At 41.3% G+C, this 15,512-nt stretch overlaps 1 protein-coding gene across 1 annotated transcript in view; it reads right to left on the minus strand.

Annotated features, from left to right (window-relative positions):
* The window catches only part of STARD8 (StAR related lipid transfer domain containing 8), a 185,784-nt gene extending 181,839 nt beyond the window's left edge, over positions 1-3,945 (minus strand). Inside the window, exon 1 of the mRNA XM_056539267.1 lies at positions 3,838-3,945. Coding sequence (XP_056395242.1) covers positions 3,838-3,882 — 45 coding nt within the window. The 5' untranslated portion in view covers positions 3,883-3,945. The remainder of the gene's footprint in view (positions 1-3,837) is intronic.
* Between the last annotated feature and the right edge of the window lie 11,567 nt (positions 3,946-15,512).

Raw genomic sequence — 15,512 nt, forward strand, 5'->3', positions numbered from 1 at the left:
TTTAGGGACAGCCACACACAAAACATTCCCAGAATGATGAAGGCAAAACATAGGGTTTGTAGCGGGCACAATTTTTTCCTTTTAGCTATGCTCTGGGTCATCATTCTGGGTACCTAATTGGCATATCAGTAGGAAAATAGCAATTTTCATTTTTTTATAAAACTATACTTCATCCATTCCTGGAAAATAAATTTAAAGAACACCCGTCTGTTCGAAATGTCCACTTGCCCCCTGTACACCTACCTTAGGGGGTGTACTGTCTGTAATGGGGTCACATGTGGGTGTTTCTTTTTTTTTACTTTCCTCTGAATGTATGTAAGCATCAGCTACTAGTAAGAAGCATAGGCCTTAAATGCGAATGGAGTGCTCTCTCATGAACCCCGTCATATTTTCAGCCAACAATTTTTGGGTCACATGTTGGGTGTTCCCAGAATGATGAATCAGAGCATAGGGTTTGTGGCGGGCACAAGTTATAATTTTGGCAATGCTCTGGGTCATCATTCTGGGTACCTAATTGACATATTAGCATGAAAATTTCATTTCAATTTTTCACACACTGCACTTGTTCTATTCCTGGAAAATAAATTTATGAAACACTTGTGTGTTCAAAATATCCCTTTTACCCCTATACCGATTCCTCAGGGGGGGGGGGGATACTTTCTGGAATGGTGTCTCATGTGGGTGTTTATGACTTCTGAGCCTTGTTGTATGCCCACACAACAGGTTACCCTATATGTGGATGTATTTCCATTCTCAGGAGGAAAAACCCTCCAAAATTTGTAACCCAATTTTTCCCATTACTCCTTGTAGAAATTATAAAATTAAGGTAACACCTGCATTTTAGTGTAAAAATATTGACACAAAGAAATGATGCAAGTATCGACGAAAATTTACCACTAACAGAAAGTAGAATATGTCACGAAAAAACAATCTCAGAATCAGACTAAGTAAAGCATCTCAGAGTTATTAATGCATAAAGTGACATAGGTCAGATTTGCAAAAAAAGGGCTGAGTCCGTAAGGTCAAAATTGGCTAAGGGGTTAAAGGCCCTTTTACAAGGTCAGATTATTGGGCAAATGAGTGTTCCTAGGAATGCTTTCCTGATGATTGGCCCGTGTAAAAGAGCCATCGAACAGCCAACAAACAGGCAAACACTGGATTGTTGGCCGACTGCTTTCGGCTATCGGCTATCTACTGCACAATGCCCTGTGTAAACTGGAGAAGTGAGCCCAAAATTAATGAGCTTTATTGGCCACACAATTGATTGAGCCTTTTAAAGGCTCAGTAAACAAGCACTGGTCAGTGAGACTGGCACTCCTGCAGTAACCTATGTAAAAGCACTATTATATCTGGGCCATCGTCTATGGTGAAAGGCATGTGCATGCAATTGCACCTGATAATTTAAAACATATAACGGAACTTCAGAGAGGGGTCTTTGTGACTTCATGCTCCCTCACATATACCAGATGCTGCTCCCACTGATGGTTTACCATAGCGGCATTATTTGTGGCCACTGGGGCCTATGAAAGGTTTTAGCATTATTTATTCTGGGCTGCAGGAAAGTGATAAGAAACAGTGTTGTACTACTTTTCATATCTTACCTATGTACAGTCCATGCAAGGTACTTGGACTGATGGCAGCACTATTAGACATCCCAAGATTGTCCATGCACTGTTGATACTTCAGACATTAAAAGCAGTACATTGCTATTTAATCACACTCCAACCCATTGCTGTCAGCTTACTCAGCTATTTTCTACCACAGTGCTCTCTGCTGACACCTCTGTCCATTTTAGGAACTGTTCAGAGCAGGAGAGGTTTGCTATGGGGATTTGCTTCTACTCTGGACAGTTCCTAAAATGGACAGAGGTGTCAGCAGAGAGCACTGTGGTCAGACAGAAAGGAACATTTAAAAAAAGAACTTCCTGCGGAGCATATAACCGCTTATAAGTACTTGAAGGATTAAGATTTTTAAATAGAAGTAATTTACAAATCTGTTTAACTTTCTGGCACCAGTTGATTTAGAAAAAAATGTTTTCCAGTGGAGTACCCCTTTAATGTCTAATATAGATCAGCTGTGATGTGTCCATCATCTAATGGCTACCACATGGAATTTACGATTCTAAAATGAAAAGGCTGCATAACAAAAGGTGGATAATAGATGATAAATGTCTGAATCATTGTCTCGGTAACGAAACTATTACTATTGATCTTGTATTATCACATATTTTGCATCATTACTTTACAAATCACAATAAACACTGAATTTTAATTTTTGGCTGGTACTGGTTTTCAATTTTGGGTGGTATTGTTGTTGTTTTTTTTAAATCTAAATTCCTCCAGTAACAGATCTTAAAACAAAAAATGAATCAAATAGACAATGACACAAACTGAAACAATATAAACAGCTCAATAGAAATTCCCAGCTGGGAGAGTAGAAACAGCTGAAAAACTCTCATGTGACCCTTACTAGGGGACAAAGCAGAATCTACAGTGATGGGAACTACCTATTGATTTTAACATAGTAACTAGAGATGAGCGAACTTACAGTAAATTCGATTCGTCACAAACTTCTCGGCTCGGCAGTTGATGACTTATCCTGTGTAAATTAGTTCAGCCTTCAGGTGCTCCGGTGGGCTGGAAAAGGTGGATACATTCCTAGGAAAGAGTCTCCTAGGACTGTATCCACCTTTTCCAGCCCACAGGAGCACCTGAAAGCTAAACTCATTTATGCAGGCATCAACTGCCGAGCCGAGAAGTTCGTGACGAATCGAATTTACTGTAAGTTCGCTCATCTCTAATAGTAACGCACTCAAGCACTAAGTCAAGTGGTGCATTGGAATGAAGGTAGATAGATAGATAATAAATAAATAGATAGATAGATATGAGATAGATAATAGATAGATATATAGATGATAGATAGATAGATATGAGAAAGATATGAGATAGATAGATAGATATGAGATAGATAGATAAATAGATGATAGATAGATAGATAGATAGATAGATAGGAGATAGATAGATAATTCCAAAATAGCAGCACACAGGTGACTCGGTGAAAACTGTGTGGCTTTATTCACCAAACATGGCTCGACAATGGCTCGACAATGGCTGCGTGAGGCAGTCGAAACGTCGCCATTAATGTTTGGTGAATAAAGCCACACAGTTTTCACCGAGTCCCCTGTGTGCTGCTATTTTCTGCTATTTTGGAATTATCTGGGATTTCTGGGACCAAGTCCATCCTCAGCGAGCACCTACCAAAATTTTTTCTTAGTGCTGCCCGAACCTCTCTTCAAGTTAGATAGATAGATAGATAGATATGAGAGAGATATGAGATAGATAGATAGATGACATTTATTATCTCTTTGCATTGACTGTGCATCTATTTTTTTAAGATAAGATGTATCATGTAAATAAGGTTACTTGCGGTCCTAAAAAAGGACTAAAAAGTTCTCAGCTCCATTACATCCAAAATGCTCAGCTCTGTTACACTTGTATATAGTCTGTTCATAAAATGCTGCATAATAATGTAGATTCTGTCTGCGCTCCTGAGGCTGCATTGGGTTAACTAGAAAAGAGTGATTTCATGAATAAGCAGACTTTATGCTCTGGAAAGAGAAAACCCACAAGTTGCGTATTTTAAATTCCAGCAAATAGAGAACTGAGTAGAAAAAAAGTGAGAAATTTCACACATGCAACTTTTCGCAAACCTTTCCAGGTTTAGTATCTACAACTTTTTCCCATCATGATATCTTAGATCCTTCATTTATAATATCGTCTATCATATACAGTACATATATACACATACAGCTGTCAGTGGTTGCATATCTCACTTTACCTTTGCTCGGGTGAAACAAGCCCTGAATAGATCCAGCAGTGGCATGCTGATAACCAAGGGGAACCCTCAGAGGGGGTTCTGGGGCAGAGCAGATCCTAATACGCAGGCAGTTCTTAGTAGCTCCATGGGAAACATGGTCAGAACAGCTGTGTAAGGAGCTGTCAGTGGGGAAGGAGGGAGGGGAGGAGAGCTCAGTGGTCATTTCAAATCCAGCATCGCTATCCTGTTGGTTGGAAAAGTATCTCTGGGAAAACTGGCACAGTTCTCGCTTTGGCACCATCTGACTAATGCACTACACGACTCAATCTAAATGGAGTCTATTAATACATTTGGTAGCAAGGCATAAGCCATGAGTGTTCTGCCAAGAAGAGGAGAAAGCATGCTGCTATATCTAGTGACTGTATAATACTCTTCTAGCTTCACTGCATTACTCTCTGTGTGGTAAATAAGCTGAATGCAGGAGAGCACCCCAACAACTCATGTCCTGTTACAGCTGAACCCCTGCCAAACGCTCTCAGCATTCCTTCCATATGGACGACACAGGAAGTTGTAACTATCCCTTATGCACATAACTGTGTAACACTGTAGGCAAAAAAATAGCTTAACCCCTTAAGGACCAGGCCCATTTTGGCCTTAAAGGGGTACTCCGCCCCTAGACATCTTATCCCCTATCCAAAGGATAGCGGATAAGATGTCAGATCGCCGCGGTGCCGCTGCTGGGGATCCCCGCTGCGGCACTGCGCTATCATTACAGCACAGAGCGAGTTCACTCTGTGCGTAATGACAGGCGATACAGGGGACGGAGCCACGTGATATCACGGCCCATCCCCTTAATGCAAGTCTATGGCAGGGGGCGTGACGACCGCCGCACCCCCTCCCATAAACTTGTATTGAAAGGGGCGGGCCGGGACGTCACGAGGGGCGGAGCCGTGACGTTACGATGCTCCGGCCCCTGTATTGCGCGTCATTACGTGCAGAGCGAACTCGCTCTGTGCTGTAATGATAGCGCAGTGCCGCAGCGGGGATCCCGGGGATCCCCAGCAGCGGCACCGCGGCGATCTGACAACTTATCCCCTATCCTTTGGATAGGGAATAAGATGTCTAGGGGCGAAGTACCCCTTTAACGACCAGACCAATTTTATTTTTGCATTTTCATATTTTTCCTCCTCGCCTTCTAAAAATCACAACTCTCTTATATTTCCATCCACAGACCCATATGGAGGCTAGTTTTTTGCATCACCAATTGTACTTTGTAATGAAATCACTTATTTTACCATAAAATGTATGGCGCAACCAAACAAATATTATTTATGTGGGAAAATTGAAAAGAAAACCGCAATTTAGCAAATTTTGGAAGGTTTTGTTTTCACGCTGTACACTTTCCAGTAAAAATTACATGTTTCGTTTATTCTGTGGGTCAATATGATTAAAATGATACCCATATTGTATGCTTTTCTATAATTGTACCGCTTGAAAAAAATCTCAAACCATTTAAACAAAATTAGTATGTTTGAAATTGCCCTATTTTGATCACCTATAACTCTCTAATTTTTCCGTATATGTGGCGGTATGAGGGCTCATCTTTTGCACCATGATCTGTAGTTTTTATCAGTACCACTTTTTCTTAGGTTTAACTTTTTATTAATTTTTTTATAAAAATTTTTGGGGAATAAAATGTGACAAAAAAGCAGCAATTTTGGACTTTTTAATTTTTTTACGTTTACGCCGTTCACCGTACAGGATGATTAACAGTATATTTTAATATTTCAGACTTTTACGCACGCGGCGATACCAAATATGTGTATTAATTATTTTTATTACGCTTTTTGGGGGGTAAAATGGGAAAAACGGACGTTTAACTTTTTTATTGAGGGAGGGGATTTTTCAAATTTTTTTATTTTAAATTTTTTTACTTTTTTTTTTTTTTTTTTTTTTTTTTATTTTTTTTTTTTTTACACTTTTTATGTCCCCATAGGGGACTATTCATTGCAAGCAGTTGATTGCTAATACTCTGCAGTGCTATGTATAGGACACAGCACTGCTCAGTATTATCGGTGATCTTCTGTAGAAGACCCCGGGAGACGGCCAGAGCCAGGTAAGGGGACCTCCGGCCACCATGCTGAATGATCGGATCCCCGCGGCAGCGCTGCGGGCGATCCGATCATCCATGCAAAGTACCGCACTGCTGCAGATTCCGTGATCTGTATTGATCACGGCATCTGAGGGGTTAATGGCGGACATCCACGCGATCGCTGATGTCCGCCATTACCGGCGGGTCCCTGGCTGCTGATCATGTCGGCGCGTAAATGTACGTCATGGTGCACTATGTACCACATCACCATGACGTACATTTACGTCCATTGTCGTTAAGGGGTTAATTGGACTTTCATAATATACATATAATATAAATCATCTGAGATGTGTCTATAGTCTAATAGCCACCACATGCAACCTACTTGTTCATATCAGTCATTTTAGAATGTAGAAATACTTTGCACAAGGTATCCACATTTAGTTTGCATAGCCTACAGTTTTGATTGGGAAATGTTATCAATGTAGAGAGTACAGAAACAATGGAGACATATACAATGGAACATGAATAGCCAATCTTAAATATCTTATTGCCTTTGGAATGTAAATGTAAAGAACTTAAATCCAGCTCCCATTCATGTGAATGTCCACATATACAGTGGGGCAAAAAAGTATTTAGTCAGCCACCAATTGTGCAAGTTCTCCCACTTAAAAAGACGAGAGAGGCCTGTAATTTTCATCATAGGTATACCTCAACTATGAGAGACATAATGAGAGAAAAAATCCATAAAATCACATTGTCTGATTTTTAAAGAATTTATTTGCAAATTATGGTGGAAAATAAGTATTTGGTCACCTACGAACAAGTAAGATTTCTATCTCTCACAGACCTGTCCTCCACTCGTTACCTGTATTAATGGCACCTGTTTGAACTTGTTATCAGTATAAAAGACACCTGTCCACAACCTCAAATAGTCACACTACAAACACATCTATGGCCAAGACCAAAGAGCTGTCGAAGGACACCTGAAACAAAATTGAAGACCTGCAGCAGGCTGGGAAGACTGAATCTGCAATAGGCAAGCAGCTTGGTGTGAAGAAATCAACTGTGGGAGAAATATTAGAAAATGGAAGACATACAAGACCACTGATAATCTCCCTTGATCTGGGGCTCCATGCAAGATCTCACCCCGTGGTGTCAAAATGATCACAATCGTGGTGGGCAAAAATCCCGGAACCACACAGGGGAACCTAGAGAATGACCCGAAGAGAGCTGGGACCAAAGTAACAAAGGCTACCATCAGTAACAAACTATGCCGCCAGGGACTCAAATCATGCAGTGCCAGACATGTCCCTCGCTTAAGCCAGTACATGTCCGGGCCCATCTGAAGTTTGCTAGGGAGCATTTGGATGATCCAGAATAGGATTGGGAGAATGTCATATGGTCAGATGAAACCAAAGTAGAACTTTTTGGTAAAAATGTTTGGAGGAGAAAGAATGCTGAGTTGCATTCAAAGAACACCATACCTACTGTGAAGCATGGGGGTGGAAACATCATGCTTTGGGGCTTTTTTTCTGCTAAGGGACCAGGACGACTGATCCGTGTAAAGGAAACAATGAACGGGGCCATGTATCGTGAGATTTTGAGTGAAAACCACCTTCCATCAGCAAGGGCATTGAAGATGAAATGTGGCTGGGTCTTTCAGCATGACAATGATCCCAAACACACTGCCCGGGCAACGAAAGAGTCGTTTTGTAAGAAGCATTTCAAGGTCACGGAGTGGCATAGCCAATCTTCAGATCTCAACCCCATAGAAAACCTTTGTAGGGAGTTGAAAGTCCATGTTGCCCAGCGACAGCCCCAAAACATCACTGCTCTAGAGGAGATCTGAATGGAGAAATGGGCCAAAATAACAGCAACAGTGTGTGAAAACCTTGTGAAGATTTACAGAAAACTTTGACCTCTGTCATTGCCAACAAAGGGTATATAACAAAGTATTGAAAATAACTTTTGTTATTGACCAAATACTTATTTTCCTCCATAATTTGCAAAAAAAATTATTTAAAAATCAGACAATGTGATTTTATGGATTTTTTTTTTCTCATTAGGTCTTTCATAGTTGAGGTATACCTATGATGAAAATTACAGGCCTCTCATCTTTTTAAATGGGAGAACTTGCACAAGTGGTGGCTGACTAAATACTTTTTTGCCCCACTGTAAAATCATACTTTACATTTTACATATTTTGCACTGACTTATAAATAATATATACATATTTAAAGGGCTCTAAGTAATAATAAAAAATCTTTCCAATGACATATAGATGAATGATAACATTCTGCCTGCCTGCAGCCAGCTTAGGTGCTTACTGCATACTGTTTTATTATGTTCATGGAACAAAACAGAGACAAGCGGCTACTAACAGTGTCTGACTGTTCTAGGGCCTGGCAGACTCTCCTTCTTTCTCAGGCATAAGTTTTCTGTTGGTTGCAGTACTGAGATTCAGTCTGCCATATTACTTTCAATTTAGAAGACCTCCTTCTTATTATTCAGTGGAAATTTTACTAATTCCCAGCCAGAGCTGTTATATTAGATCCCATTTTTACTCCAACATTTGTATTTATAATTGTCTATTTATGACCCTTACCTTGGCTTGTGAGTCTTTCAGTTTCTGAACATTTACCTTTGACTATGACAAGTGCCTGTCCACCATCTTGGCTTTATTTTGATTATTTAAATCTGGACTAGGCACTGCCTCTTCTTACAATCATCAGGTTCCAACTTCATCCAGACCTCTGCCAGGCCACCAGTTTCCAGCTGCACAATGGGCCTAAATTTCTCTTCAAGTTTACATCTAACAAAGCCTTTCCAAGGCCTAGCTACAGGCTTCCTCCTGGGTTGAAGTCTCCCATAACCAAAGCTTTCTTGGTTTTCTTCCATGCTGATATCTATTACATTTCCAAGCAGACTCCCCAAAAATGACTCTTAAGGGCTGAAAGCACACTCAACCCATGTTGGGTTGGCTTGAAGACCAGTATGCTGTCCCTGTGATGACACTAGATCAGATTTCTACTCTAAAGTGGCAATGGTGCCCTGTCAACTATCTGCTTCCTAGTGATGTTTTTCAAACCTTGCAATAAAACAGCACAATGCCATCTTTCTTTTAGGGGCCCCAAAAAGAACCCGGACTGATCCACTAGTGCCTCGTCACTCACCACAGCTTGTAGCTTATTGCCTTTCTGGCAATATGAAAGCCGCACCAGCCTCAAGCACAAAATAAACAAGCCTCTGTGACCTCTATCTTACTGACACATGATTCATGAACAACCCCAGGCCTAAGAATTACATAGGCTAAGGCTGCATTCACATCTCGTTTTTACATTATGTGTGTCGGATCCGGCTGGGGGAGGGGCAAAACGTGCACTCCCATACCCCAACCGGACCAGCGCTGAACTCCATTTACTTTAATGAGCCGACCGGAGTCAAATGGCTGATTTTTGACCCGTATCCGGTTTTGTGACCGGACCTAAATCCGTAGTATACTACGGTTTTAGGTCCGGTCAGGAAACCCCACCCGTAATGTAAAAACGAGATGTTAATGCAGCCTAATTGCAGGTATTTTAGACTACACATGTAGTCCATCCACACTCAGCCCCCTGGTGCCAAACTACTCCTTTTTATAAGCATCTCTCTGCCCTTCCTAATAGCATTGCGGCACATCATTTCAGAAACCACAACACACGCATCCATGTCAGCACTAGGCCCCTACCTGGCTCATGCTGGTACTGGTATTCCTTCTCTTAGCTACCAGCTGAAAAAGCATCTTCCTCTCTGTCAGCTACCATGACAGGACATGGTGGAACTGCTGAGTACTGCTGCCTGCCATTTCATGCAACCAAGGACTTTGCAGTGCAACTTAAGTGCATGGCACATCACCACAGTGTAACATACAACAAAACATACAGTCTTTTTACCATAAAATGGAAAGAATGACATTTGCACTCCTTAGAATGTAGATAGAATTGTATCATTGCCAGGGGCATAGCTGGAAACCACAAGGCCCTGATGCAAAAAATTGATATCAGTGATATCGGATATCAGTGACTACAGCACTGGTGGACTCCAAAACCACACCACACTCCACGGAGGATCACAGGGTGCTGCCAATGAGGTAGTCAAATGAATATAAAAGCGGTTTATTTAAAAGTACTACGCGTTACGAAACCGGTCCGGTTTCTTCTTCAGGTGGGATACAAATCACACAATACTCAGAATAAATACCCACAAGTCACATCACATGACCGGAAATGCAACATTTGTTAAAAAACAACATGATCATATGCCATTCATAAAACAATGAAATTAAACAGTGCCTCAGGAACCAAAGTGTAAAACATTAAAATCCAGTACAGCACTGATGGGACACAGTTATATAAAAGACTCACAGGCAGGGCTGGGCTGGGACCAAATATAAACCCATGCCTTTTACAATAAGCAGCCCTTAGGTTAAACTGTTGCAAAGCTACATAATAGGATTTGTAGTTTTGCAACAGCTGGAGAGCCACAGATTGGGGTACAGTGTCACCCATCATAACTGCAGAACATACAAGGGACTACAGCAGTGATGGGACAGTCAGGAGAATACACAATGATATCAGTGACCTAAGAGATGTATTCTCTGTTTTCTTTTCTTCTTCATCTGGTCCAAATGCCAGGACTTCTTCCATCGTCTCTGCACGAGTCTGACGTCTGCACATTGCTTCCTCACTTTGTCAGTAGTTACACATTCTCTGCATTAAGACAATAATCATTATAACCCTGCAAAATACTGTACCCCCTGAATATAATACTGCCACACATTGTACCCTATGAATATAATACTGCAACACACTGTACCCCTGAATATAATACTGCCACACACTGTACCCCAGAATATAATACTGCTTCACACTGTACCCCATGCATATAATACTGCCACACACTGTACCCTATGAATAGTATACTACCACACAGTGTACCCCTGAATATAATACTGACACAAACTGTACACCCAAAATATAATACTACCTCCCACTGTACCCCTTGAATATAATACTGCCACACACTGTACCCCCTGGATATAATACTGCCCCACACTGTACCCCCTGAATATAACACTGCCACACACTGTACCCCTGAATATAATACTGACACACACTGTACTCCTGAAAATAAAACTGCCTCACACTGTACCCTGTGAATATAATACTGCCTCCCACTGTACCCTCTGAATATAACACTGCCACAGACAGTACCCCCTGAATATAATGCTGACACACACTGTACCCCTGAATATAAAACTGCCTCACACTGTGCCCTGTGAATATAATACTGCATCACACTGTTCCCCCTGAATATAATAATTCCTCACACTGTGCACATAATTTAAACGTACTAACAGTTTAAACGTACACACAGTTTCGTAACAATTCAGCTGAATCCCACCCTTGCACTGCCCCTCATTCAGACCCGTCTGAGATTCTCCTCATCCTCCTTCTCCAGGCTCCCCTGTTCCCCCCCCCCCTCCATCCCCAACCTCTAAGTCTTGAGTCTTCCTCATGGCTGCTCTGTTTCACTCCCCCCCCCCCCCCCCGACCCCTAAGTCCTCTCCAGATTCCCCTGATCCCTCCTCAGACCCTTAAGGATATGTTCACATCGTGGAATTTCCATGCAGAATTCTGCAGAAGAATTCTGCCAGAATTTACTGCCCATTATTTTTAATGGGATTCCACTGTCCCATTCAGACAGAAGAATTTCAGCAGCGGGCATTCTGCAGCAGAAATTCCACATTCCACAGAAATACAAGACCAGTCTCATATGTTGCGTAATTCAGCGGCGGAATCCCATTGTCAATAGTGCTTGGATTTCAGCAGAATTTTTGTGTTCCTCTGCAATTTTGGCAGAATTCTGCAATTCCTTTCGGCAAGATGCTAAATAAATTTTTTTTGGAACTGTGGAAATTCCGCTGTATGAATATACCCTAAGTCCTCTTCAGGCAATGTCCAATTTGTACCTAATCAGCCCCTGGCCCCCCCACCCCTCCACATTGATATACAGTGTATGTATATATTATAGATGTGTATATGACTGGTGTATTATAGATGTGTATATGAAAAAGGTAGGTAGAGACCGGCACTGCCATCTATGGTTTTGGAGCAGTCTTATGTAGGTTCTGGCAAGCTAAGCAAGCTGCCAAACATTCAGTGCTGTAGCGAGGCAATCAACTGTCTACAACCGTCCGAGGTGCTCAATCCTCCAGAGCATACAGTGCAACAATGATATGGAAAAGAGAGGAATATGAGGAGGCACTCACAGTTTCAAGGTGCAGCAGTTTTCTTTTTATTCTCGGTGCAAGATTGGAGCATTAAAGCAACTGCAGGACGCCATGGCAGGAACACAGGTGCAGTGACAATTGTTTCAGAAGGGGCGTGAAACAATAGTCACTGCACCTGTGTTCCTGCCATGGAGTCCTGCGGTTGCTGTAATGCTCTAATCTTGCACCAAGAATAAAAAGAAAATTGCTGCACCTTGAAACTGTGAGTGCCTCCTCATATTCCTCTCTTTTCCATATCATAGATGTGTATATGACTGGTGTATTGAATGTGTGTATGTATGATAAATGTATGTATGATGTATGTGTGTATGTATGATAGATGTGTGTATGTATGATAGATGTATGTATGATGTATGTGTGTATGTATGATAGATGGGTGTATGTATGAAAGTTGTGTGTATGATAGATAGATGTATGTATGATGTATGTATGATCTATCATACACACACATCATTGATATACAGTGTATGTATGTATTATAGCTGTGTATATGACTGGTGTATGGTAGATGTGTGTATGCATGATAGATGTATGTATGTGTATATGCATGATAGACGTATGTGTATATGACTGATGTAGGATACATGTGTGTATGTATGATGGATGTGTGTGAATGATAGATGTGTGTATGTATGATAAATGTGTGTGTGTATGATGGATGTGTGCATGATAGATACATGATCTATCATACATACACACATCTATCATACACACAACTATCATACATACACTCATCCATCATTCATACACCCATCATGCATACACACTTACATCATGCATGCACACAACTATCATGTATACATAAATCCATTTATCATACATGCATCCATCATACATACATACACACATTCATACACACATCCAGCATAAATGTACAGATTACCCACCCCCAGCCACTTACACTTAGGACTTCATGATGCTGGTGAGGCAGGGATGGAGTGGAGTGGAGTCTGCTGCTTTTTTTGCAGGTTCTAGGGATGAAGTGAGGTCAGAGGCAGGGACAGGTCAGGGGTTTGGAGCAGATGTGCGTGCCTGCGTGGGGCACATCTGCTTTTATCAGTTTCTCTGCTCTGCTCAATGTCCCTGCCCCATCTATCTACACCCACAGCGGGCCCAGAGCGGGCGGGTGGGGGATAGGGGGGGTCGGTGGCAGCAGTGTTTGGGTTCAGGGGGCAAAGTGGCCAGATCATGTTCTGTGCCCTGTTGTTATTTTTTTATTTTTATTTTTATTTTTTTAAAGGGCCCGGAATTAAAAAAAAAAATGGAAAGTACAAAAAAAATGTGCTGGCAGTGACCAACTTCCCCCTCAGGCAGGGCCTGACGACCCGATCTGGCCCAACCCCCAGCTACAGTATAGTGTAGTGGCATGGGGGGCCCTGAAGGCACCCTAGCTGTGAGGTCCGGTCGCCATGGCGACCTTTGCGACTTCTATAGCTATGCCACTGTTGCCTATGCAGGGGATATCACCTATGCCGGGGATATGGAGTTCTGTATCAGAAAAATGTTGCTGCAGCAGGAAAAGATTGTAAAAACTGCTATGTTTATTTTCAGATTTAGAAATCCAACCACCATTAGTAGCTACGCACTATTTTGAAGGGCAAGTATAGTGATACCACAGTACTTGAGTTTCCTTACTGGCATAGATCTGGTGCACATTTTTAACTGGTTTCCTGTGACTACCAAGATTAAAGGTGTAGATTAAAGAAATGTTGGCGGTAAGTGGAGGATAGTAGGGTCATATGGCCTCTATTTGGGGGTACTGAGGTTTGAAAAGCGAACTTTTTCTTTCTGATCAAAATAGTAGAAGTGTGCAATCTCAATAATGGGGGTCTCTTTCCCAGTAAGCTTCATCTGCCAAGGATAAATGTAGCATCTGGTGCTGTCAGATAGCAGTGTGTCATGCTACTTGTGTTCTTAACATAACAGAGATAAGGATAGCACATGGATACTATAAGCACCCAGAGATACAGTATGTAACACATATAGATACGGCCTCCTGAAATGCAAGAAAAGGCTCTAAATATGAACTTAACTTCAACAACAAATGCTTTGAAGTATGTGATCATTTATATGAATCAGCCATGATTACAAAAATAGATCAGCTGTAAATCCTATCTATGGAATGTGCCTGATTTAAATGAGCTTATTCTGAAACAAAAAAGTGTCCTTCTATTGTCCTTCCTGCACATGAAATGCTTATTTTTATACAGTTGTGGCTCTCCACACCCAACAAGAAAATCAGCAGAAGAGTGACACTTTAAGGTCATGTTCACATGTCGGAATTTCTGTGCGGAATTCCATTTGAAATGTCCGCACAGAAATTCCACTGCAACAGAGTCCCATTGAATTCAATGGGATTCTGCTGTGCTGTGCACATGGCAGAATCTCCGTGCTAGATGTTTCCGGCACGGAAATTCCGTCTTCCATGTCCGCAGAAAAAAATTACCCTGTTCATTCTTTCTGCGGACTCTGCACGGAATGCATAGCTGTCTATGAGAAGGCGCATTTCTGTACAGTCTGCAGAATATCCACACTGTGGCCCCGGTTTCTGGGACCCCCCCCCCCCCCCACCCCCCCCCCCCCACACACACACACACACACACCTATCACATATACAGTGTACATTTACCTTCAAACATTGCTGAGTACCATAAATGTTCAAAAGCCCCAAAGAGAATGAATGGAGCCATGGCCAACTGTCTGTGTTTCTACTCCATTCACTTGGAACATTTTACATCTATTCTCATGATCAGTGGGGGTAAATCATAATGTACTTTTAGATTTTCAGAGGTGGCACAAGAATATGGCTGATCCTAGTAGGTGTAAAAAAAATTCAGTCAGACAGTTCTAAGTCCACTAGATTTATTTTGAGGTATGATTATTGGCCTGATAATAAATGCAGTTCTATACAAAAGTGTTTTCTATTTTTGGAATGTTGGTATGCTTTGCATATATAAAATTATACATAAATAAATATGTATTCTATTTTTAAAAGATAAGGCTTTAATTTTGTAGTAGATGTATTACATGTTTAGGGTAAATTAAAATGGTCAGATTTGAGGGAAAAATCCACAAATAATCTGCAGAAAATTCTTTAGGACAAATCTCCACCAAACTGATTTGTCTGCTGTTTTTTGTGGTTTATGAGAAAAAAAAAAAGAAAGGTTTTGAAATGTGCAGTTGTAGATTTTGCTGTGGATCCAAAACTTCCAAAAAAATCAAATTCCGATCTCTGTTGCCTGCTGTAGTTTGTTATAAATTTTACCTTCA

Source organism: Hyla sarda, chromosome 9 (genome assembly GCF_029499605.1).
Source record: "Hyla sarda isolate aHylSar1 chromosome 9, aHylSar1.hap1, whole genome shotgun sequence".
NCBI lineage: Eukaryota > Metazoa > Chordata > Amphibia > Anura > Hylidae > Hyla > Hyla sarda.